The sequence below is a fragment of the Hemicordylus capensis genome, chromosome 4, assembly GCF_027244095.1.
Source record: "Hemicordylus capensis ecotype Gifberg chromosome 4, rHemCap1.1.pri, whole genome shotgun sequence".
Classification (NCBI taxonomy): domain Eukaryota; kingdom Metazoa; phylum Chordata; class Lepidosauria; order Squamata; family Cordylidae; genus Hemicordylus; species Hemicordylus capensis.
In genome coordinates, this window is record NC_069660.1 from 151,913,222 (window position 1) to 151,938,324 (window position 25,103).

General features: G+C 47.4%; 1 protein-coding gene and 1 long non-coding RNA gene across 3 annotated transcripts in view; one reads left to right on the forward strand and one right to left on the reverse strand.

The window, feature by feature from the left end:
• Window positions 1-1,252: 1,252 nt before the first annotated feature.
• On the reverse strand, window positions 1,253-20,879 carry LOC128323120 (uncharacterized). Its single transcript, XR_008306175.1, has 3 exons — window positions 20,786-20,879; window positions 14,414-14,582; window positions 1,253-2,237 (listed from the first exon to the last, which is right to left on the reverse strand). It is a non-coding gene; the product is annotated as an uncharacterized LOC128323120 (long non-coding RNA).
• Window positions 20,880-22,825: 1,946 nt separating this feature from the next.
• NMNAT2 (nicotinamide nucleotide adenylyltransferase 2) overlaps window positions 22,826-25,103 on the forward strand; it is a 120,980-nt gene continuing 118,702 nt past the window's right edge. Inside the window, exons 1-2 of one of the 2 annotated variants that reach the window (XM_053248069.1) lie at window positions 22,826-23,097; window positions 24,800-24,968. In XM_053248069.1, the coding sequence (XP_053104044.1) occupies window positions 24,884-24,968 (85 nt within the window). In that variant the 5' untranslated portion in view covers window positions 22,826-23,097; window positions 24,800-24,883. Of the gene's footprint in view, window positions 23,098-24,157; window positions 24,177-24,799; window positions 24,969-25,103 lie in introns of those variants that run through there. The other variant, XM_053248070.1, reaches the window with a different exon arrangement.

Genomic DNA, 25,103 nt, shown 5'->3' on the forward strand with positions numbered 1-25,103 from the left:
AGAGCATGTGCATGCTTGCATGCAGAAGGTCCCAATTCCCTCCCTGGCAGCATCTCCAAGATAGGGCTGAGAGAGACTCCTGACTGCAACCTTGGAGAAGCTGCTGCCAGTCTGTGTAGACAATACTGAGTTAGATGGACCAATGGTCTGACTCGGTATAAGGCAACTTCCTATGTTCTACCTAGTAAAATAACCAGGAAATCCTTTTGAGACCTAAAGTTAGTAAAGAATTACTTAACTATAATATCTTATAAATGTCTCTTTAATCAAAACAAGTGGGACTTCTTTGTCATAGGAATACGTGTGGCATATATATCATTTCCTAATTTATAAAATAAATATATTAATTAAAAAGAGAGAGAAAAGAGAACATCTCAGTCGAACATCTCCTGACAGTGATGTAGGATGATATTCACCTACTAGTCCAGAGGTCCAGGCGTTACTTTTAAAGAATAAATTAGAAAAATAATTAAATGACCCATAGCATTAGACTGTGAACTTCAGATTCCTCTCCAAAACGGGAGACAATCAAGATCTAAGACTTTGTCATGTGTCTCATTTGCCCTTTGCTCCGACTCAATTTGCTATTTATACCAAACCAAACTTTGGCTGTGGTCTTGTCTCTAGTTTTGCACAACCAAGGGCTGATTCACGTAACGGTTTTAAGCTCATTCTCTTCTGTTTGTGATTATTATTATATTTTATCACTCTGGATTGAAAATGTGCAACATGGTTGAAATGGTTGCTACATGAATGTACGAACTCTTACTTTCGTATTCACAGTGCTGCCACAAATAACAACCTGAGCTGGTTGTGGAACTCTCAAATAATTATTTAACAATGTATACATTAGATTGAGTCTCAGAGGAAGTTCATATGGATTGGAATAAATGTAAATAATATTTTAAAATGAAGTTGTGTGTTTGTAAATGGGCCCTTGGAGCAAAGCTAGATACAATGTGGGAGCTCCATGAGCGGAACCCCCCACATCTTTTTCCCCCTTCCCCAAAGGACTTTTGGATTGAGATAATGGCACAGGGGTTCACCCCACTGAAGCTGCTATTATTAGCTATGGGGAGAAAAACATATTGTACAGATGATGATCCTTCCACAACTTAATTTCCTGTTTTAAGTTTTCCCCATTGAGTTTACTAATCTACAGATTAAAACATTGCAGCAATTATTAAAGCAATTTCACTGGGCAATGAAAAGACCTAGTTTTAAAGAAACAGAGACACAAGATGAGAAGAAAAAGGTTTGGAAATGCAATGTTATATTATCATGCCAATTCTTAATTTTGGATAATGGAATGGTTTGAAAAAAAGATGGAGTGTTGGTGGAACAGCTGTACAGTAAATTAGACCTACAAGCTCTTTTCTGGATCTCAACCCCCCATCCTCAAGAACCAATATCCTTGTGGAACTACCCTTGAAGATGCTCGGGAAAGAAGATGCACAGTACTGAAGCCCATCTTCCTTCTAAATGGAGTAGGAAGGCAGGAACTGCCATTCTGCAGTTCCTGAGGCTTTCATGTTGAGATGTAGACTTTTTAAAAAAACGCTTCTTTTAAAGCAAGCGTTCATTGATCTGAATCCATTTTCCTTTTAATTTCTATCACTGCTTATTAGTATAGACACTTTTAATCATGCAGTAAGAATTAAATTGTTTTTATGGCTGCTATTTTGCATGATGTGATGTTAATTATTTGTAGAAGTTTGTTTTTGAAAATATCAGAAGCCTCCTTGAGCTATGGAAGAAGTGGCATGATAATATTTTAAATAAATAGCTCAGGAATAGAATAGGATGTTAGGATCCCACATTAGAACAGGGGGCAAAGGAAGCAGGCATCCGTCCATGAAAAGGACCCAGGCAGCCATCCACCACATGACCAAGTCACAAGGATGAGCAAAAACCATGGGGAAGGGACAATTGGTTTGGGAGCCATGAGGACAATCCAGGGCCATGGGAACTGGTGCATGGATAGGAACTTGGCCCCAGTGGGAAGTACAGAGAAGTGGACATTATGCAAAACAGCAGCCATTAAAACAGCTTGGGGATTTGGGACTCAAAGTATTCCTGGTTTGGGGGCCCTGGTATTGACTCCTGACTCATGTAGGCTCTCACTCTCTGTGGAGGCTGCCAGGTCACTGTTTCACACACAACTGCCATTACAGATGAACTGGAATGCTGGATCAGCTGTCAGTCTTACTCTTCCTTCACTGCATAAGGCAGGTTGTCTGTTAAATAAAAGAGAAAGAGGCCCATGTATGGTTGTTATGTATCCATCCCTGACTATACCAAAGAAAATTCACAAACCTTTTTTTAAAAAAGTTGAAAACATTTGGGTGTTGGGAGATAGTGCTGGTGACATCAAAGTCACTAGCCAATAGATACCCTCTACCATTGGTTTTTCCAGGTTCAAACTGTCTACACAGGAGACTTGCAAAATCAGATTCGCCCTGGGTTCAGACAGGATCAAAATTACTCCAACCAACACAGATACCACCTTTATAAAGTCAGATCTCCCAACCAGCATCTTTCTCTGTCTTGTCCAGATGCAGCTAATTTCTCCTCATTCACTTGATCACTGCTTCCATTCAGACCCTGGTTCAGAATGGAGAAATCTGCTTCCATATATTTTAAATGGAGAAATATAGAGCTGGTGCCATGAGCATATGGCACATCTCAAAAGTGAGGGACGATCTCCCTCAGGAACTTCATATACTTAATTTATAACTAGAGAAAACTCTCCACACTCTATCTTCTTTATTATTATCTGTTAGCTTTTGAAATTAAACCCACTAAAACACATTCTGCTTCTTGAAATGCAGAAAGAAACTTAGAAGCATGTTGTGATCACATATCATTGATTCAGAACATCTCGGTGTGCATGTGCACGCACCTTAAAGCACCTTTGTGTTTCCCTAAGATTTTTTTCTCTCCTAAAAACAGCAACCGATATTTATGAGCCTATTATAATTTCTGTGCCTGAGAGTGCTTTCAAAGTGTTTTCCCCCAATCCAGTTGTAAATGTCTTCTTTATACAAACCTTGAGTAATACTTGCACACAGCTTTTTGTGTTTTACGTGTTCAAGGACTTTGTTTCTCAGTTTTCATCTTTTAATTTGGACAGATTAGGAGTATGAGTAAGCCTTTGCATGTCAAGTGTCAACAGTCTTCAGCCTGCAGACTCCATTCAAAAGGGGCTTGGGAATTATCAAACAGCAAGGAAGCTTTAAAGAAGCTTGCTATGTAGACAAAAGAGATGCCATGAAGACCAGCTGAAGAGTCGCCATTCTTCAGCATTTCCTATACTGCTGGAAAAGACTGAGCAGGGAAGCAAAGAAAGAAAACATTGTTCTTCAAACTCTTTCTGACAGCCGAGGAAAATCAGGACAGATCGCTATGGATATCATCATGAGTGGTTGCAGAGAGAGTTTAATGGAGAAAAGTTATTCACTCTTGAATTTTCTTTCCAAAACACAACAGTTTCATTTACTGAAAATGAAAGATGAACCGCATAATTTTTTTCTTCCTACTAGTCATTATGAACAACCTGTAGAATTTAAGTTGCCATTTGCCTTTTGTTAGCTCAGTTTAAGAGCACCAAGCAGGACAGAATAAAAGCAGCCTCTTTCCAAAGTATGCCAAGGACATATATTAGGCCTGATACAAAAATGGGGCCAGTGTGCCCTAAAGAGGTGTACCTTCTATTGCCATATTCCAGTGTGAGTACATGAGGAAACAGAGTTCATGCAGACTGTTAATTTTGTCTGGCTGGGATCTCTCATGGTCAACCAGAGTAGTAAGTGAGAAGAGAATGTGCAATCTGGGATCAGATAGCAGCAAAGGGTCAAGCTGCAGGTACCATAGTATAAAGGTAAAGTAAAGTGTGCTGTCAAGTCAATTTCGACTCCTGGCACCCACAGAGCCCTGTGTTTTCCTTTTGGTAGAATACAGGAGGGGTTTACCATTGCCTCTGCCCACGCAATATGAGATGATGCCGTTCAGCATCTTCCTATATCGTTGCTGCCCAATACAGGTGTTTCCCATAGCGGGGATTCAAACCGGCAACCTTCTGCTTGTTAGTCAAGCATTTCTCCACTGCTCCACTTAAAGTGGACCATAGTATAGCAAAGTAGCAAAGACTGCAGCACCTAGAACAGCTCCAAATGCAACAGCAACACTGCTTCAGCAAAGCCATTTCTCAAATGATAAGTAGGCCTGATGACTGCCAAAGCTCTAAACTGAAGATGCACAGGATTTAAACAGTGGTGTCCTAGTCTGCAGATAGGTACCGTGGTACTGGTGGTCTCACGTTGTGCCTGTTGCTGGGAAACTGACTGTTTCAGGGATTGGGGAGTGATGTAAGGTTTGCAAAGTCCTTGCCCAAAAGAGCTGAACTACCAGGCTTGGATTCACTGGCTGAAAGCCTGTTCTCCTTCTCAGAGAGATGTATAGGGTTACTTTCTTCAGAGTGTACCTCGGATAGGCGGGTCTGGCCCACGGACTGCTGGCACCCAGGAGAAACTGGCTTTAGCACCTACTTTGCTTGCGTGGGTGGACAGCTCCCTTCATGCAAGCAGGCAAGTGAGCAGGACACAACAATGTGATTATAAGGAGCTGCAGCAGGAGCGGCAGGCAAAGGCGGCAAGGAGAGCAAGTGGGTGGCTGGGAAGGTGACAGGTATGGGGAGCACCTGCTTAGTCATCCAGCCACTCATTCAGGAGGTGCACCAACCCACCTGTGGGGTTGGGGGTGCCCATGTGAGTGGTGCAACAGCACACCCCACAGGTTGCTGCCCCAGGTAGTTGCCTAGGCCCACCTAGCGAGCCGGTCGACTTTGCTTTTGGCTTGTTGAGTGGCGTGTGACTCAGGCTGTCAGCATCCCTCTCCACTTGGTGCCCTAGGTGACTGCCTGGTGTGCCTAGTGCAAGGTCCGGACCTACAGATAGACTTAGGTGTTGTAGGATTTCTAGACTGGATCCCACTGGCTCAAGGTCACTGTCCGGGGTGGGGCGGGGGGCTGGGTCATGATACCGCCTAACTTACTCTTCAGAAAGGGGAAGGGAAGAGGAATAAATTACAATTGTGGAGAGAAAAGAAAAAGATTGGGTGAGTATTGTAACTTAGCCCCACTGCTCTGGCTCAAGTCTCCCAGTAGCTCAAGGAGGAGAGCTGGAGCTGCTTTCCTGGGTGAGTCACAAATGATAAAGGGCGGAGTGACAGGTAGAAGAGGGTGCTGTGCTCCAAGGGCAAACACCAGAAGGTGAAAGTATATTGATACAAATATGTCTGCTCCGCCATGCCCAGGATGATCAGGAGCAAAGGAGGTAGAGCTCTTGTAACTGTAAGTACTTTGCAAGATGGGGAATTTTTGTAGATACAGCTTTTCTCACCTCTGCATGTAAATCTGCCTTGGCCATAATTCCCTCTTCTATACAACTCATAAAATCATAGGAGGACATCCTATTATGGATCACCCGGCTGACCTAGGCTCCCCTTATTAGTTCCTTTTCAAAGGAACAGACTGACTGCCCCAAAATTTCCATTATTCAAACTTGTGACAAAATAAAATCTGGCTTGCTTCATAGTAGACATTCACTTGTTCAAACTGGGCAGATTCAGTCTGGGAGATTCAACTTTATCCCTACAATATGGCATACTGAGAGGAGAGCTGGTCTTATGGTAGCAAGCATGACTTGTCCCCTTAGCTAAGCAGGGTCCACCCTGGTTGCATATGAATGGGAGACTACATGTGAGCACTGTAAGATATTCCCCTTCGAAGATGGAGTCACTCTGAAAAGAGCAGAAGGTTTCAAAGTTCCCTCCATGGCTTCTCCAAGATAGGGCTGAGAGAGATTCCTGCCTGCAACCTTGGAGAAGCCGCTGCCAGTCGGTGAAGACAATACTGAGCTAGATAGACCAATACTGAGCTAGATATGTCTGACTCAGTATATGGCAGGTCCCTATGTTCATAACTTGGTGGAAGCTAGCATACATGGCTTTTGAAAAATGTTAAAGATCTGGAGGGCAGTTCCACTATTAGCTAGTAGTCTTAACAGCCACATGTGCAACCTCTCTTTTTCAGAGGGAGTATGTCTCTGACTCCCCGATATTCTGGGTTAACCGCAAGAGATCATTATATCGTGCTTATGAACTGCTCTTAGACATGAGTACAGCCACTGTTGGTAGACAGGTTGCTGTGACAGAAGGACCATTTGTCTGATCCAGCAAGGTAATTATGATGTCATTCTGACATCATCAGACTAATAAGGACCACTTCAAATGCTATACTTTCTACAAGGAAATTGCTTTCTTATTGAAAAAATCATGCAAATACACAACACACACATTGCCACATGCAGGCTAGTACACATATATGCAATTAAGGCTGCAATCTCAAACACATTTACCCCACTGGACGCAGTGGGACTTCTTTCCAAGTAAACAAGCATAAGATTGTGCTGTAAAAGGAGCATTGGTCACTCACCGTGAAGGCTTCTTTTTGCTGCTGGTGTTGAGGACATCTCATGTGGGTTATCCTCCCCAGCACACTCCAGATGGGCAGGGCATATTTAAATTAGCCAAGAAGCCTTTAACAGGCCTGGGAGGATAGCCCCTCCCAGTTTAATTAGTCAAGCCAAGCTTCTAGAAGGAGAAAAACCGTAAGAAATTATGGTAGTAATGAAAGAACACAAGTAAACCAGATACAGACCAGTAGGCCCTGACGCCCCGGGTGAATCGAGATGTCCTCAACACCAGCAGCAAGAAGAAGCCTTCACGGTGAGTGACCAATGCTCCTTTCTCAGCTGCTGGGTGAGGACATCTCACGTGGGACATGCCACAGCTACAAGACCCTGGGAGGGAGGGCAACATGAGTTACTAGGGAGGAAGGACATGTTGAAGGACACGCCTGCCAAAGGCAGTCTGAGATGAGTGCATTAGGTCTAGCTTGCAATGCCTCATAAACGTGGAAGGCAATGACCATGTTACCGCTCTGCATATATCTCCCAATGGAGCGTTCATGGAGAAGGCCGCCGGGGTGGCTGCTGAGCAAGTGGAGTGAACTGTAATTTTCAGTGGAGTAGGAAGGTGCTGGACTTCATAAGCCAGGGAAATACAGGCCTTGATCCATCTGGCCAAGGTAGATGTTGAGACTTGTTGACCCATCGTGGAGGGCAGGAAGGACACAAACAACGCTTCTGTGGAATGAAATGAGGAGGTCCGAGACAGGCAAGTTTTCAGACATCAGCGAATGTATAGCTTGTGCCACTCCTTCTCTCTTGGATGAGATGGGTTGGGACAGAAGGAGGGTAGAACTAGGTTCTGAGACCTGTGGAATACTGAGGCCACTTTTGGTAGGACCGAGGGATCTGGTATCAGAGTAACTGAATCCAAGGAGAATATGCAGAATCTGAGATTGGCAGATAGGGACCTAAGTTCAGAGACTCGCCTAGCTGATGTGATAGCCATTAGGAAGGCTAGCTTCATGGATAGGATACGGAGAGAGACGGAGCACAATGGTTCAAATGGAGGTGCATGTAGTACCCCGAGGACCTTGTGGAGGTCCCAAGAAAGGAGCCTGTGGACTACCAGAGGAGATTATAGTGTGGCCCCTCTCAGAAAGTGCTTCAGGTGCGGGTGCGCAGTCAGACCTTTTCCTTTGAAAGGCGAGAGAAGAGATCCCAGGGCTGCTGTATGTCATTTGATGGTGTTTGCGCCTAGCCTCTTGTCTAGGCCATCTTGGAGGAACAGTAGAAGTTCAGGAAGTTTACACTCTATTGCTGAAAGACAGCGTTGTCTGCACCAACGAAGAAAAACACACCAGGTAGACTGATATATACGGTTGGTGGACGACCGTCTGGTGCCAAGAGCGTATATAGTACTTGACTGTCATATCCAAGGTGATCGAGTATGCTGTGTTCAGTCACCATGCGGCAAGCTTGAACCAGGCTGGGTCTTGATAGAGGACTGGACCTTGACTTAGGAGATCAGTCCTTGTTGGAAGGAACCACGGACCGTCCACTGCCAGGTGCAGCATTTCTGTGAACCATGGGTGGCGAGGCCAGAAGGGAGCTACGAGAATCACCTGCGCCGTCAGTCGGATGCACTGTATGAGTCTGCTGAGGAGTGGTACCGGCAGGAAGGCGTACAGCAGTTCCCAGGGCCATGGAGCTGACATGGCGTCCATGCCTTCCATCTGATGGCACGGAAAGCTGGAGAAGAAGCAAGGTAGTTGGGTGTTGAGGGGAGACATGAAGAGATCCACTGATGGATGACCCAGGGCTTTGGGGAGGAGATGGAAAGCCTGAGGGTGGAGTTTCCATTCTGCTGGATGCAGCTCCTGGTGACTCAGCCAGTCTGCTTGCATGTTGAGGGAACTGCTGACGTGATAGGCTATGATGGAGGACAGGTGCATCTCCTCCCAACGCATTAGTAGAGCTGATTCTTGGTGGAGGGAGTGGGATCGGGTCCCTCCCTGGCGATTTACATGGGCCTTCGCTGTCATGTTGTCTGTGCGGATCAGGACATCCTTGAGTTGGACATGCTCCTTGAAGGCCAGAAGTGCTAGGTGTACGGCCCTCAATTCCAGCCAGTTCATGCTGTGTCACTTTTCTTGTGTAGTCCATATGCCTTGTGCTGAATTGGTAAGACAATGTGTTCCCCAGCCATGGAGGCTGGCATCTGTTGTGACAATTATCCTGGGGGGATCGAGGAAAGGTCTGCCCTGAGTCAGATTGGAAGGCGCTATCCACCAATGCAGAGATTCCTTGATTGGCGGAGATAGAATGACCTTCATGTGCCACTTCTGTGCTATCTCCAGTTGGAGAGGTAGGAGGAACCATTGTAGGGGGTGGAGGTGGAAGTGTGCCCAGGGGAGAGCTTCCAAGGTGGACACCATGAGACCCAGAGGTTGTGCTAGGGTCATGATCAATACCCTCATGGAAGACAATACAGACTGGACTAAGGTCATTATCTTGTTTTGTCTCTTCTCTGGGAGGAAGAGCCTGTCTTGTACTGTGTCTATGACCACCCCAGGTGCTGGAGCTGCGTGGAGGGAGTCAGGTGGCTTTTGGCAGTGTTTATTAGAAAACCGTGAGAAGATAGTGTAGCCATGGTGGTGTTTATGTCTTGTAGAGTCTCTGGATTGTATGAGGAGATCGTCCAGTTAAGCAAAGAGTCTGACCTTTTGCAGCAGGAGGTAGGCCACCAGGGATGCCATCACTTTGGTGAAGATTCTTGGGGCCGATGATAGACCGAATGGCAGTGCTGTGTACTGGTAGTGGGCTCCCTGGTAGTAGAAACGGAGGATAAGGCGGGAGTGCGGGTGGATTGGAACATGAAGATATGCCTCTGTGAGGTCGATGGATGCCAGAAGGTCTCCATGTTGTAGGTTTCCCGCTATGGAGTGAAGTGTCTCCATTCAGAATTTTCTGCATATGACCCACTTGTTGAGGTATTTGAGATCCAAAATGGCTCTGAAGGAGCCATCTTTTTGGGGCATAGTAAACAAGATAGAGTAAATGCCCTGTCAGAGTTGATGAGGGGGAACTGGTTCTATTGCTGAAATGGTGAGGAGGCAGTTGATTGCTTGCTGTAGGGGCATATTTTGAGAGGAGCTTTGGAACGAGGTATGGGTAGAAATCTGTCCCTGGGATGGGAAATCAACTCTATCCTGCAATCATGGAGAATTGTGTCCAGGACCCATTTGTCTGAGATAGAGGCCTCCCAGGAGAGGAAGAAGAGGGACAGGTGGCCTCCCACCCCCCAACAAGTCAGGATGATTGTCAAGGCTTGGACTGTTGCCCATATTGTTGTTTTGTAGTGGTAGGCTTGGGGTAGAACAAGGCCTGTTCCAGTTGGTGCGCTGAGGTCTGGTGTCTCTGTCTCTGGGGCGAAAGGAGGGCTGAAAGGTCTGATTGAACCTTCTGTTAGGTCTTTTGTCCTCCTTGCGAGTAGATGCAGGGAGTGCTTTCTTCTTATCTTTCGTCTCCACCAATATATCTTGCAGGGCCTCATCCTCAAAGAGTTTATGAGCTGTGTATGCAACTGAGGACAGGTTGGAGTGGGAAGCTGTGTCAACCTGCCAATGTTTAAGCCATAAAGTGAGTCTGGCCACAACATTGTTAGCAGTGGTGTGTGCCCCAAAATGTACAGCATCTAAAGTTGCATCCACTATGAATGCTTGGGTGTTTTGAATTTTTAATAGGATCTGTCTCTGTCTAGGTGGATCCAACAGGGGTGATTGAAGGAGTTCATCCATCCAGAGAAGTGATGCCTTGGAAAGGATAGAAGCTGCTATGGAGGCCCGTATTGATGATGAAATGCATCCGTTGTTCTTCTTGAGCTGGAATTCAAGCTTCTTTTCAGTGGGATCCTTGAGCACCAATTCTCCATCTCAAGGAGTATGGCACCAGATGTGAGAGTGGCCACATGAGCGTTGACAGGAGGTGTCTGGAATAAAGTTGCTGCTGTTGGAATGAAACCATAGTGTTTATTAGCCAGTGTAGTAGGTTTTTTTCTGTACTGCAAGAGTTTGCCATTCCTGTCTTAGTACTTCTGCAAAGGTTTCTGGAAGTGGAAACAACAGATCTGGAGAAGATGTGGTGGGCAGGATCAAGGATTCCCTGGAAGGAGCAGCATTCCTCTGTAAGCCCTCAATATTATGGCCTAAGGTCTGTAAGGCTTTCACAAATAAGTCAAAAAAAGTCCTCTGATGGAAAAAGCCTGCGGGAGTGAGTGGAGGGCTTTACCTGTTGGCTATCCGACCATTCTCCCTCCTCACAGGACTCAAGTTCTGGGTCTGTTTCCATAGGGTTCTGCCCTAATCCTGCAGCATCTTCCTTGGGGGTCAATGGCAGCAGGGGTTGCATACGCCTGCCTGGATGAGGATCAGGGGAGTCATAGTCTGAAATCATAGATGAATGCTCAGAGGAAGATTGCTTGCATTTTTGGTGTGACCTTTTTGATTTCTTTCCCTTGGGCTTATTGGAGTGCTTACATTTATGGCTCCTTCTTTTCCTTTTGTGGGGGGTGGGTGTTCTGAGGAGCCCTCGGAAGAGTCCAAGAACAGGAGGAGGCAGACAGATCCTTACCGCGCTTTCTGTGGGGCCGATGTTTCTCAAGCATCTGGTCTAATAAAGAAGAAAACCTAAGATGCTATGGTTCAGGTGCTTCCCCGGTGGGAGGTGGGGCTGGCATAGCAGGGCTCACTGGAGGTAGGGCTGGCATGGAAGGGCCTGCGGGAGGTAAGAGGCACACTGGACCACTGGGGGCTGTTGGCCCAAGGGACCCCAGACTCACCGGAGCCGGTTGGAGAGGGCTGGCTAGCATTGATGGGACCTCTATCTGCGCTCTCTGTGGCTCCTCCATTATCACCTCCTCTCCATCCTCCTCCTCCGCGGATCGAGGAGAAGAAATTCCTCCCGGCCCTGAGGAGTCTGGGGAGCCAGCTGGGTTCGCTGGTAGAGAGGAACCCGCGGCCCTGTCACCCGACCCCTCTTCGGGCGTTGGTTTCTGTTTCTTTGGAGCGGGCGCACTGGCATCCTTCCCGCATATGGCGGGCCATTTGGCTAGAAACGGCATGGGTCGCACATTGTTGGGCGCGCTGTTGACAGCCTCCTCTAGCACCACTATGTCGGGGCTAGCAGGCCTGTTGAGGGGTGAGGTCGGGCGGTCATGTTTCCGAGCCCGCTGGATCGCTGTTAAGCGGCCACCCTGATGCCCCAGTAGAGGGTTGTGGCTATTGCCCGCTGTAGCTGCACCCGACAAGGACACAGTGGTCCATGGCGGGGTGTTTTGTGCGGCATGCACCATCACTTGATGGTGATGGGGCTTGCCGGCTTGGAAGGAGTCCACCGCTTTCTTCTCCTTTGGCATTAGTACATGCAATATCCCTGATCTCTTAGGCTCCATCAGCAGGAGGAGAGGAAGGGCGGGGGAGAATGGAGAAGGCAGAGGAGGGTTCTCCCCCCCCTTTTTTTTTTTAGTCTTAAAAGAAGAAGAAAAAGAGACAGTTGTGGGAAAGGAAGAATGTTAAGCAAAGAGTAAAGTATAGGAGAGAGAAAGAAGCAAGGCAGCGTCTTTTGTCCGCTCTGGAGCTCTGCAGGACAAACAAACTGGGAGGGGCTATCTTCTGGGGCCTGTTAAAGGCTTCTTAGCGAATTTAAATATGTCCTGCCCATTGGAGCGTGCTGGGGAGGATAACCCTTGTCAGATATCCTCACCCAGCAGCTGAGAATAGCTGTATGTTTGAATTCACTGCACACTGATGAAATCAATGGGGCTTCCATTTTGGTAAATACACTCAAGACTGTGGTATAAGATGCAACAACTCAGTATACAGATAATGGAGAGAAAGAGCCAAGCCCTGCAATGATCAAAGATTGACTAGGACATTTACATCAGTGCTTAAAACAAGAAGTGAAACATCTTGATATGATCAATCCCAAAGGCTCAATTATGTTTAAACAAAAACGGCTGACAGAACTCCTAGCCAGCGTGGTGTAGTGGTTAGAATGCTGGACTAGGACCGGGGAGACCTGAGTTCAAATCTCCATTCAGCCATAAAACTAGCTGGGTGACTCTGGGCCAGTCACTTCTCTCTCAGCCTAACCTACTTCACAGGGTTGTTGTGAAAGAGAAACTCAAGTATGTAGTACACCACTCTGGGCTCCTTGGAGGAAGAGCAGGATATAAATGTAAAAATAAATAAATAAATAATTTAAAAAATGTAGAATATCTTGGGAATGTAGAAGCCTAATTGTGTATAGTTGGCTGGGAGAGAAACCTTTACATGGTATTGCACTTGTGGAGATGAAGCCTTACCACAAGCACATGTGTCAGCCTGGAAGGAGGGAGTCAGAGAGACAGGTAGTGCCTGAGAGAGAGGCAGAGACTGGGATCTAATTCTCCTGATGTCTGGGCTACATCATTTTAGACTGCAGGAGAGGACTCACATGATTGAATGCTCCACCATACAAACCAAAAATTCTTCCACATAACAACATGAAGAACAACTTTATTTATATGGCCACTTATAACAAATTACTTTTTGGGTGGCTAGATGTCAAAGACTAAGAGGCTGTTCTCATGCACAGCCTAATCCAAGCTAGGGAAGCCCAGCCTGGGTTAGGCTGCACATGAGAACTGCCAGGATTGGGCCCGGTCCTGGCGGGACAGAGTTGCCTAGCCTGGTTTTTTAGCCTAGCTTTTAGCCAAGGTTAAAGGAGCAAGCGCTCTCTCAACCTGGGCTTCCTGCGAGTGTGGGCTGCTGCCAGCCTGGCCGCCAATAGAGACAGGTGCCTAGAACACCCATCTCCAGGGGGAATCCCCCAATGCATCGCACGTGTCGCACAGTGCATTGTGGGATATCTGGAGGCTGGGACATGTCATCCCGGCCTCTGGAATTCCATGCTGTGCAACACAGTGCGTGGATCATCTGGGTGTGTTCTGTGCTCCTAGAAACAATCAATCATCTGGGGAAAACATGAGTTTTCCAACCAGCCTGCCAACTGGTGCACCACCCCACCCACCCAGTCATGTGAATGACCTTTAGAATGTCAGGGAGAAGGTTCTAGCTAGCATTCTCTCTTGGATATGCTAACTTTCTATGTGCAGAGATTTTTGTGTGTCGTGGCGCACATGGGTGTAGCATTCATTGGACAAGGAGGGACAAACATCCCCCAGCCTGGAGGGTCAGGGGACCCACAAGGGGCCCACAAGGTTCGGGATGCGTGCGCCCTGCCACCGCCGCTGCCCTTACTGTGCTGGGTGCTGGTGCCCTGCAGCTGGGGCACGCAGCACTTTCTCCTCCCCCGTGCTTTTTCCTTCTCCTTCCTCCTCCTCCTCCCTCTTGCCGCTGCTCCACCCCCTGGCCACCATGCAGGAGCCACCAGAGGAGGGGCTGCCTGGCCCGGATCTGCCACTGCACCCCCGGTGGAGAACAGTGGCCCCACGCCCGGCCGGCTGTGCTCCGTCGAGCCAGAACTGCTGCTGGCCACGGGGGCAGTGGCCCCCCTCCTGCACTTCACTGAACGGTGTCAATGAGTTCAAGGAAACGGGGAGGGAAGGGGAAGGCTTGGGCAGGCTAGGTTGCCTTGCCCCCTTGTGTTTGACATCAGATGCACGGTGTGTGGCTTGGGGTGCTGGAGTGCATGTGCATGCTTTGAGTGTGTAAATGAGGCCCCCAGGCTCAACTTTGTCCCTGGGCCACCGGGAACCTCGCTACACCCCTGGCGGCGCATTTGGTAATGCGAGGTCCCACATGCAGTCTGAAGTGGTCCAGTCTAGTCACAGGTTTAGTACCTCTTAGAGAACGAGCCGTTGGTTACAGTTGAGTCTTCTACAGATGTATACACGGAGTTCAGTGGGGCCTATTCTTATGCAACTGCTTCAGATCGGAACTCACCTTGCACTCTCTTCGGAATGAAAATCCTCTACGGCACCCTCACCACATCTATCTCTCTGCACAGATCCTCAGCTGTTGTGGCTATCCTTGTAAGGAAGACATTTGCCATTTTGCTCTGGCAGCAGCTGCTGTGCTGAGTTGGAGCAGTAGTACCTTCTCCTTTTTCCTCCTGGACAGTGAAGGTAAACAGATAAGCTTTTCTTGCATGTGTGTGCTATAATGAGAGGCCTGAGACACGTTTACTAGCCAGAACACTGATGACATTTCTGCGGAATTAGAATTTTGATGGACGGTGTGGCATTTTGAGCAGGACAATCAGTGGCAAAGAGATTACACAGGGGCAGCCTGTAGCACCTGAGGCAAGGTGCTAGATGCTTGCCCAATAAGGACCTCGCCCCATGCCCTGGAGAGGGCCAGTCCCCTTAAAAAAACAACACCAATCTTTGCAAACTGATGTGGGGGCAGGGAGGAGGGGAGGTTTCCAGCAGCTTCTTCTCTCCTCGTGTTCCTTGTAAGCTCTGCAAAGGTGTATGAGAAAAGGCATTCCTTGTAAAGCTTGCAAGGGTCAGATCTGACTCAAACAGCTGCTCAGATGGCAACAGTGGGGGCATCTTGCTACCCTGCTGGCGCCCCAGTGATCTGCTCTCTGAAGGGACTGCTGCATCTCATGAAAAGACCACCCTGGTCTACATTCTGCAGCAAAGAGTCCCACGGTCAGCAACTCAAGTAGATGTAACATACACAATTCCCCCCCCCCCGTTATTAAGATCTTCATGTAATTTTGAATGTTATTTGAAAGACTGGGGATGGCAAAGGGGACTGAATAGAGGGGAGGAAGGGCATGGGAACTGGGTAGAAGTGGGCCGAAGTGAGAGGTGGCAATGTGAGGGGGATCTGGAACTACGGAAATGTTTATTTATTTATCATATTTATATACTGCCTGATATGTGTATCTCTAGGTGGTGTACACAACTTAAAACAAGTATAAAACAGAGTAAAAACAATTAAAACAATTTCACAGAATAAAAGAAGTTAAAACAATTTCATGGGATAAAAACAAACAGTTTAAAATTAATTTCAGTTGAAAGTCTGAGAGGACAGGTGTGCCTTGAGGATGTTCCTAAAAGCAAACAGAGATGGAGATGCTCTTATTTTGACAGAGAGCATATTCCAAAGCCCTGGGGCAGCCACAGAGAAGGCCTGGTCCTGAGCCACCAGCAAATGAGCTGGTGACAACCTTAACTGGACCTCCACAGATAAGTTTAATAGGCGGCAGGGTTCAAGACAAAGGAGGCACCCTCTTAAGTACCCTGGACCTAAGTTGTTCAGGGCTTTATAGGTAACTAGTACCCGATGTTGCTTGAGCTTATGGTGCAAGTTTCTCTTTGTTATTGCATCCATATCCATTTTGTGGATATACCTGTTGTGTACCCATCTGTCGGTCTATCTGTGTGAAGTGGTTGTCAGGGTTCCCTGGTACCCTGTGTTATTTGTAGGGTCCTAGGAAGTCATTTTGCAAAGTTCTGTGCCGATAGTTCAAAGGGTGTGGGAATGTATAGAGAATACACAGACTAACAGACATTCAATTATAGATAGATAGATAGATAAAAAGATAGATAACCAGCACTTCGTATTTCACTTGGAAACATATTGGCAGGCAGTGCAGTTCTTTCAGAATCGGTGTTATATGGTCCCTTTAGGTTGTCCAAGAGACCAATCTTGCTGTTGCATTCTGTAACAATTGTAGTTTCCAGACTACATACAAAGGCAGCCCCACAGAGTGCATTACAGTAGTCAAGCCTGGAGGTTTGCAGCATATGCACTACTGTTTTAAGGTAATTTATCTTCAGAAATGGGTGTAGCTGACATGTCAGCCGAAGCTGATAAAAAGCGTTCCTGGCCAATGCTTCAACCTGGGAAACCAGAGAGAGTTTTGGATCCAGAAGCACTCTCAAGCTTTAGACCTGATCTTTCAGGGGGAGTGTAACCCCATCAAGAACAGGCAGATCTAAACCATCTCCTGGGTGTCCCCCACCCCCCGCCAGTCAGTATCTTCATCTTATTTGGATTCAACTTCAGTTTGTTATCCCTCATCCAGCTCATTACTGCCTCCAGGCAGGCATTTAGGGAAGTTATGCCATTTCCCAATGAGGTCAATATGGAGAGATAGCTCTGGGTGTCATCAGCATATTGATCAGGGGCGTAGCAAGGTTGGAGTGGGCCCAGAGACAAGATTTTAAAATGGCCCCTCCTCACTGAAGCTCAGCTCGTGAAGTAAAGAAATCTTAAATGAGGCTGAATAGTGGTAACAAAAAGTTATATATATAAATTTTATTATGCTTTTTGTTACCACTATTCAGCCTCATTTAAGATTTCTTTGCTTCATGAGCTGAGCTTCAGTGAAGGAGGGGCCCATTTTAAAATCTTGTCTCTGGGCCCACTCCAACCTTGCTACGCCCCTGATCCTAAGGTTTTGTAAACTGTGGATGATGCAAGTCATTTAATGGTACTAGAGAAAGGCATGCTGCTCTGGTAGTTCCAGGTCTTAACACTCACATCAATTTCGGAGGATGAATACAACTGCCCTATTATAGTTAGGCCCCTAATATTGATATCACCCTGCACCAAACCTCCTGATGATCTCTCCCAGTGGTTTCATATAGATGTTAAAGAGCATTGGAGAAATATTCAAGGTTTATATCCTGTGATGACTGCATAGTTTGTCCAAAGTTACATTTTGTTTTTGATTCAGAATGCTGCTTGATTAATTTTCATCATCATGAGAGCTAGACAGCTTTTTTTTTTTAATAAGCAAGGGAGGGGAGAGAAAAAGAACTGAAAACCAAGACACTCAGAATGTCAAAAACTACACCAGAGACCAGGTTCTGCAACTGCATAGTGAACCCATAGACTTGCAGAATGTACATCCGTTCCCATTTATGATCATGTTCTTGGAAGCATCTGGAAAAGGACCTTTAGGATTTATGGGACCTTGAAATTCTTATAATATATACAGGGACTCCATGAAAAGCACTAAGTCTGAGATGGATGTGAAGGGATACCAAAATTGTGTATGTAGAGGCTTCTGATGGTGGTACTGCAAGTCACCAAGTAATGAACATGCATGTGTGAATCAGCTCTGAGAAAGTTATTACAAATGAATCTCCCATTTCCCAGCTAGCTCTTTTCATAACCTGTAAGACCTAGTTTCTGCAAAGTGTGGGGCACAGGGCAGGGACTCACAGAGGCTTGCTGAGATCAGGAAGAAAGCCTGACCTGATAGCTTTGTAAAGGGTCAACTAATGTCACATGTTCTTTTGGCATTTTGGTTTCAAGAAGCCTCCCTAATAGGATGCCTGGTTTCTTTGTGGTTCTCTTCTTTGGCCAGAGATCGTGGTGGTACTGCACATGCTACATGCATGCCTGACACCCCTTGCTGAACCTGCTTAAACTCTGCCACAACCTGGAAAACAAGAATGTGTTGTTGGACTCATCCCTTGTTCTCTAAAAATTTGAGGAAACTTCAAAATTAACAAGATAATCTGTTAAAACCTTTGTCTTCTCCTGCATATTTGCAGTTTATAGTCAATGAAAGTTCATAAGGGTTTTAAAATGTAACCTTTTATCTTTAATGTTGTTTTAGTGCTGGGGAAAAAGAAGCACATTTATGATGCAAGACTGAGGGTTTAATAATGCTCTCTTGCCTGGGTAAATGTTCTTGACTTCCATTTCCTGCAAGTGCAAGAAACCTTTGTTGTGACTGGCATTTTATGACACTGATCTACTGGTCCTCTAGCTGAAAGAAAGCTTTGCAAATAAAAATTTGAGTATAAAAGCAAAACCATTCAGCCTTTCCAGCAATTAAAGGGATTTTGCTGATTTGGAATGAGAGCCATAAAGGGGGAAAACATCAATGGTTCCATGCAGATGTGTATTATTATAATGGATGAAAAGCTCTGAAATAAAGAAAAAAGGAAAAGGGGAAAAGGCAGCAATGCTGAGGAGGGTGGTGCTGATGGTGCCTGCTTTGTAATATTAAAGGGTCCATTCTTGGAAATCTTTCTAGGAAAATGTTCTTGGAAACTAAATCTTGCTTTAAAAAAAACAGGAGCTAGAGAAGGATCTGCATACCAAATTACTATCCTGCTGTGAATGAGAGAGCTTTAGATACAGATGGGAGACATTGCTATGAAAAATGGAGAATTCTGAAATAGATTTTTGTGTTGGCAGGGGCGTAGTGAGAAAGGGACTCCAATTTCACACACACACACACACACACACACACACACACACACACCCTCCTGTCTGCTAGATTCTACTCTGAGAAGACATGCAAGAGCTTGTTTGGTTTTGTAGAGGGGAGATATCTAACGGGGGGGGGGAGTAGCAACTGCCCTTATTCAGCCCAGGACAGAGTTCCTCTCTGTGGCTGCTGTTGGTATCTCCCCAGGCCTAGGTAGCATGGTGAGCCCTTGCCTCTGTGGTGCAGAAAGTACACCAAGCACCAATGCCATTCCCCATGTCCTCCCCTGAGGTGCACAGAGGGGATCACAAGCCAACCACCTGACCTTCCTTCCCCACAAGCTCCCCACTCATGGCACACAAAGTGCACTGTGAGCCAATTCCACCCAGTGTCCCATTCCCACCCCACCACCTCCCCACTCATGACACACAGAGTGCACTGCTGCCAGCCAGTTCCAGTTCCCACCTCCCTCTATCTGAAGAAAGCAGCAGCAGTGGCCTCTTTTTCCTCCCTTCTCTTCCTCCAGCTTGTCTGTCCCTGCTATGCAAAAAAGAAGTGAAGTGGCAGCAGTGGCAGCAAGGTCACTACTGCTGCCACTGCCAGTGAGTAAGGGCAGCCATTTGGCCACTAACAAAGCCTTTGCATAAGGTAACGCCACCCACACAAAAAACAGTCAACATCTTAAAACCAGACCCCACCCCCCAAAAAAACCTCAAAAAACTCCATTGAAAATTAGCAGCAGTAGCACTTTAAAAGGCTAATTATCTCCAAAGGAGTGATGGAACAAATAAGGATTCACAATTTTCTTAACACCCATTAAAGATGAATCAAGGCAGGCCTCCCTGAGGAGTCCATGTCAAAGCTACGGTGCTACAACAGAAAATACATAACCTGCCCCCTCACCCTTTGAGTGTTCCTCACAGATGGAACCCACAGACCGCATCATGCTCAGAATGTCTCAGCTGCCAGTGGGGTTCATACGTGAGCAACTTTGTTTCTGCCAGATGCTACTGTATAGGGTTGAAAAGACCCACATATAATCTAATTCAACCCTCTCTTTTAAAGCATGTTCCGCCACACTTTAACCCACACCCACATTCTCATGTTGGGTGAATACCAGCGAGGGTGGTATTAAACCATTCTTATGTTGGGTGACCAGCGAGGAGAGTTGGTCTTGTGGTAGCAAGCATGACTTGTCCCCTTAGCTAAGCAGGGTCTGCCCTGGTTGCATCTGAATGGGAGACTAGAAGTCTGAGCACTGTAAGATATACCCCTTAGGGGATGGAGCCGCCCTGGGAAGAGCAGAAGGTTTCAAAGTTCCCTCCCTGGCTTCTCTAAGATGGGGCTGAGAGAGATTCCTGCCTGCAACCTTGGAGAAGCCGCTGCCAGTCGGTGAAGACAATACTGAGCTAGATAGACCAATGGTCTGACTCAGTATATGGCAGCTTCCTATGTTTTTATGACCATTTGCCAATAACATATAAATAAGGATAACTCATCACAGTGTGTATCTAACTCCTTTGTTAACTGGTCATCTGTATCCAGAAAATCAGAGGAGTGTCAACATCCTCACCACTTGGTAGGCCAGTACAGATAACCAGTTGTATCTGGTTATTCCTGTAACTTATTACAGGAACACTATGGGAAATTGAGGTTTGGTCAGTAGTCATCTATATGCAGTTATTAACACACGTGCACATACACGCACACAGTTTAAGCCTCATTGTTCAGCTTATAGAGTTCTACAAGGGAAAATTATTAAAATACAGCAGGCTACATAGAACTGGCATATAGTAGGTTAGTGTGAGAAAGTCCTCTGCTTCAGTGTTGCCTCTGCCATGAGCTCATGAGAAGGCTTCAGGTAAGACACACTCTCTCAGACCCACACTGTAAAATGGGGACAATATTTGAGTAGTTTAAGATAAATTAGCAAAAGGAACTCATCATGCAGAATCAACACAGGTGCTTTCCCCTTCTTTCTGGAGACTGCTTCCTTTATGCCTTAGATCTAGCTCTCACTTAAGTCTGCCAGTCTCACATAATATCACTGAATGCTCTCTCCTACAAATAATAATAACAGTCATCATCATCATCATCATCATCATCATCCATACACACAGAAAACTAACCTCAGGGAGAAAGGCTCTGGCATAGCCATGTTCCTGACATGCTAGTTTTCTATGTTCAGGGTTTTGTTTTTGTAGAGAAAAGGATTCAGTCGTGTGATCCTCAACCTGCAATATGAAGTGGCAGTATTAACTTAAAGCACCTAAAATGCTCTAGGCACTGTTGAAATATTTCAAAATGACACAAGCCCTGCCCACAGCCTTATGCTCTAATAGACATGGTGCAAAAGGAAAAAGGGATGGGGAAGGAGAGAAAATCAAGGTATCAATTATTACCAATCACCTCACCAAGAACAAAGGCCTAAGTCAAGGGAGGAAATAATGATGGTTAAACAGTGGTTGTTGATGGGAAGGAATGCTTCCCTTGCCTCTCTCTCTCTCCCCCTCTGCTGTCTTACATCACTACCCTGCACGGTCTACTTTTAGACGGAAGATCCCCAGGGCAGAGACTGGCCTTTTGCATATGTTACTATGACCATGAACACTAATGGTAGTGTATAAATAATGCATCATCCCTGTAGTTCCTTCCTCTGACCAGTTGTCATAATGATGCAAGGAGAAGGGAACCATTACCTGTTTCCTGGAGTCCAAGATTTGAGACTTGTGTAGTGACTCTGAATGTGTCTGTGTGTTTAGATTAGTCTGTCACTTTTGGAGACCTTGCTTCTGGATGCTTCTCTGGGGAGAAAGTCAGCTAGATGGCCTGTTTAGGATTTGGCCCTTAAACATGGGCCAAATCCCATGGATCTGGACCAAAAAAGGAAGGGGGGGGCAGATGAACAGGAGCCATGGGAAGCTGCAAGTAATCAGGAAGTAATGCAGAGGCAATTTGATCTGGGCAGTAGGCATGAATTTCCTTATCCTAAACAAAGAGTGATAAAAGGATGCCCCCCACCCTTGTTAAAATATAACAGTTCACCTAGTTATGAATCCTGTGCAGTCAAGTACGGATCCCAGACAAAAAGGGAGTATTCTATTTGGATTGGAAATAAACAATGGTGAAAATAAATAGATAGACAGACAGATAGATAGATAGATAGATAGTTAGTTAGTTTGTAGGTCAGGTATGTATTCCCAGAATAAGGTGTAGTGACAGTAATTTTTTATTAATTAATTAATTTATATTTTTATTTAATACTTTTTATATACCACCCCAAACCAAAGTCTTGGGGCGGTTCACAATAATAAAACAAAAATACAAATAAATAAAACATTAAAATAAATTAAAACTCCAAAAAGCTGCTTAAAACGAGAACAGTTTGAAGTACCAACAAAAGGTATAAGCTTTTAGAATTAAAATTAGAAATTCAAATTGTGTGTGTGATGCTGTTATTTTGTGTTTGTTTTTCGAAGTGCCATGATTCTCTGATTGGTTGTCTGACCAGCGTTATGGCTGCTGCACTATGTACCTCCTTCCATTTCCCCCCAATTTTTCCCTGGCCTGCATGCTGCTGCTGGCTGCTCTCTCTCTCTCTCTCTCTCCACCTACAGCATCAGACAGGCCTCACCAGTCATGGTGCAGTAGGCAATATTTGTTTTTTCTGTGGCTTGGTCGACAACATGAGAGCACTGAAGTTATAGAAATATAATCCCATGTAACAAATGAGGTTATATTGGAGTTAAGTGGTTTCTTTCTTTAAAGAAATGGCATAGCCAAGGTCAGCAGGAGGAGGTAGTGCTAAATGGGTGTGGCTAAAAGGGGCAGGGGCGAGGTTACAAAAGGATCATCAGCACCTTCAACTGATTGAAGGCTGGGGCCTTCTAGGTTTTACCACTATGATAAAAATAGGAATTACAATCTGTTTTAGTGGATATGTGGTCAGAGCGGGTGTGTGGGGTAATGATCTATATTATTAATTCTCCAAGACAGGCCATGCGTGGGGACGTGGCAGAAAGGAGGCGATTGGCTGGCAGAGGAGTGGGGAGGAACGGAGGCGATTGGCTGTCAGAGTGTGGGGAGGTGATTGGCTGACAGCACATGAGAGTTCAGAAAGTGAGAAGGCAGCAGCCGAGAGGAGTATGAAAGCCAGGGAGTTTGCCAGCTGGGGTCATGAAGCAGGAAATTTGGGGACTGGGGACAAAGTTTGTGGAGAGCTGCAACATAAAGCACCAGGGAATTTGGCTGGTGTCAGCTGTCGGTTGGAGCAGAGGGAGTTTGCGTTGGGCCACATCAGTAAGCACCAGCAAATTCGGCAGAAGGGGGCGGCTGGCGGTTGGCTGCCTCAGAACGTGTTGCTATTGCCTGCCCGCCTGCCACACTTGCCAGCGGAGAAATGGAGATTGAAGGACAGCTGGACAATAACAGATCGACACAGGCAAGCGAGAGAGTTGTGGGGGAGAGAGCGAGAGAGCTGTGGGGGGAGAGAGCGAGTGAGAGAGTTGTGTGTATGGGGTGAGAGCAAGTGAGAGAGTTGTGTATGGAGGGAGAGAGCGAACGAGAGAGTTGTATGTGTGTGGGAGAGAGTGAGTGAGAGAGTTGTGTGTAGGGGAGAGTGTGAGAGGTGCGCGGGGGGAGGGAGGGAGCGAGCGTGAGAGGTGCGCGGGGGGAGGGAGCGAGCGTGAGAGGTGCGCGGGGGGAGGGAGCGAGCGTGAGAGGTGAGTGGGGGGAGGGAGCGAGAGCGTTGCATGTGGGGGGAGGGAGCGAGAGCGTTGCATGTGGGGGGGAGGGAGCGAGAGCGTTGCATGTGGGGGGAGCGAGCGAGAGCGTTGCGTGGGGGGAGCGAGCGACTGTGTTGCGGGGGGTTCAAGCAAGCGAGAGAGGTGCGTGTGGGGTGAGGGAGGGAGCGAGAGAGGTGCGTGTGGGGTGAGGGAGGGAGCGAGAGAGGTGCGTGTGGGGTGAGGGAGCGAGCGAGAGAGGTGGGGGGAGCGAGCGAGAGAGGTGGGGGGAGCGAGCGAGAGAGGTGGGGGGAGAGAGCGAGTGAGAGAGTTGTGTGTATGGGGTGAGAGCAAGTGAGAGAGTTGTGTATGGAGGGAGAGAGCGAGAGAGCTGTGGGGGGAGAGAGCGAGTGAGAGAGTTGTGTGTATGGGGTGAGAGCAAGTGAGAGAGTTGTGTATGGAGGGAGAGAGCGAACGAGAGAGTTGTATGTGTGTGGGAGAGAGTGAGTGAGAGAGTTGTGTGTAGGGGAGAGTGTGAGAGGTGCGCGGGGGGAGGGAGCGAGCGTGAGAGGTGCGCGGGGGGAGGGAGCGAGCGTGAGAGGTGCGCGGGGGGAGGGAGCGAGCGTGAGAGGTGCGCGGGGGGAGCGAGCGAGCGTGAGAGGTGAGTGGGGGGAGGGAGCGAGAGCGTTGCATGTGGGGGGGAGGGAGCGAGAGCGTTGCATGTGGGGGGGAGGGAGCGAGAGCGTTGCGTGGGGGGAGCGAGCGACTGTGTTGCGTGGGGTTCAAGCAAGCGAGAGAGGTGCGTGTGGGGTGAGGGAGGGAGCGAGAGAGGTGCGTGTGGGGTGAGGGAGGGAGCGAGAGAGGTGCGTGTGGGGTGAGGGAGGGAGCGAGATAGGTGCGTGTGGGGTGAGGGAGGGAGCGAGAGAGGTGTGGGGGGGGAGCGAGCGAGAGAGGTGGGGGGAGCGAGCGAGAAAGGTGTGGGGTGGGGAGGGAGCAAGCGAGAGAGGTGTGTGGGGATGCCACAGGCTCCGTGCACGACCGGCACAGATGCTCTGTGCGGGGTCAGCTATTTCTGCATTAATCCTGCCTGGGTGGTGTTTTTTAGGCTGCAGTCCCAGGCTCATTTACCTGAGAGTAAACTTAAACTCAGTGGGACTTCCTTCTGAGTCGCCCCTCACTGGAATTGGACGGCACGTGCTCGCTTCTCTTCTCAGCGAGTCATTCTGTGTTGTGTGAACGTGTCCCTTGACCAAGATTAGCCACGTGGCCAGCCTTCGTTCTTCTGGCTTGCCCTCAGAGAACTCAGGTTTCTATGTTTCTAGGAGCCTTGGCGTTCCTGGCGCTGAAAGCGTTAAGAGGGGGGCAGGAGAGAGTGACGCTGCTTGCACGTCTGCGAGCTCTTCGCCTTCCCTCCCTCTGCAGACACATTGAGACACACCAAAAAGACGAGAGCGAGCGAGCGATCGCCAGCGAGCTGGAGAAGGAGAGCCAACCCTAGCCAACACCATGACCGAGACCACCAAGACCCACGTTATCCTGCTGGCCTGCGGCAGCTTCAACCCGATCACCAAGGGCCACATTCAGATGTTCGGTGAGTCCCCTCCTCCGCCCTCACCCCGGCTCTTCGTTTTTGTTTCGTCTTTTTGCTCCCAGTGCGACTGAATTCGCCGGCTCTGGTCCGTTCGGGTGGCTGCTGGCTGGACTGGGGCTGCCTCCTCCTCGCCGG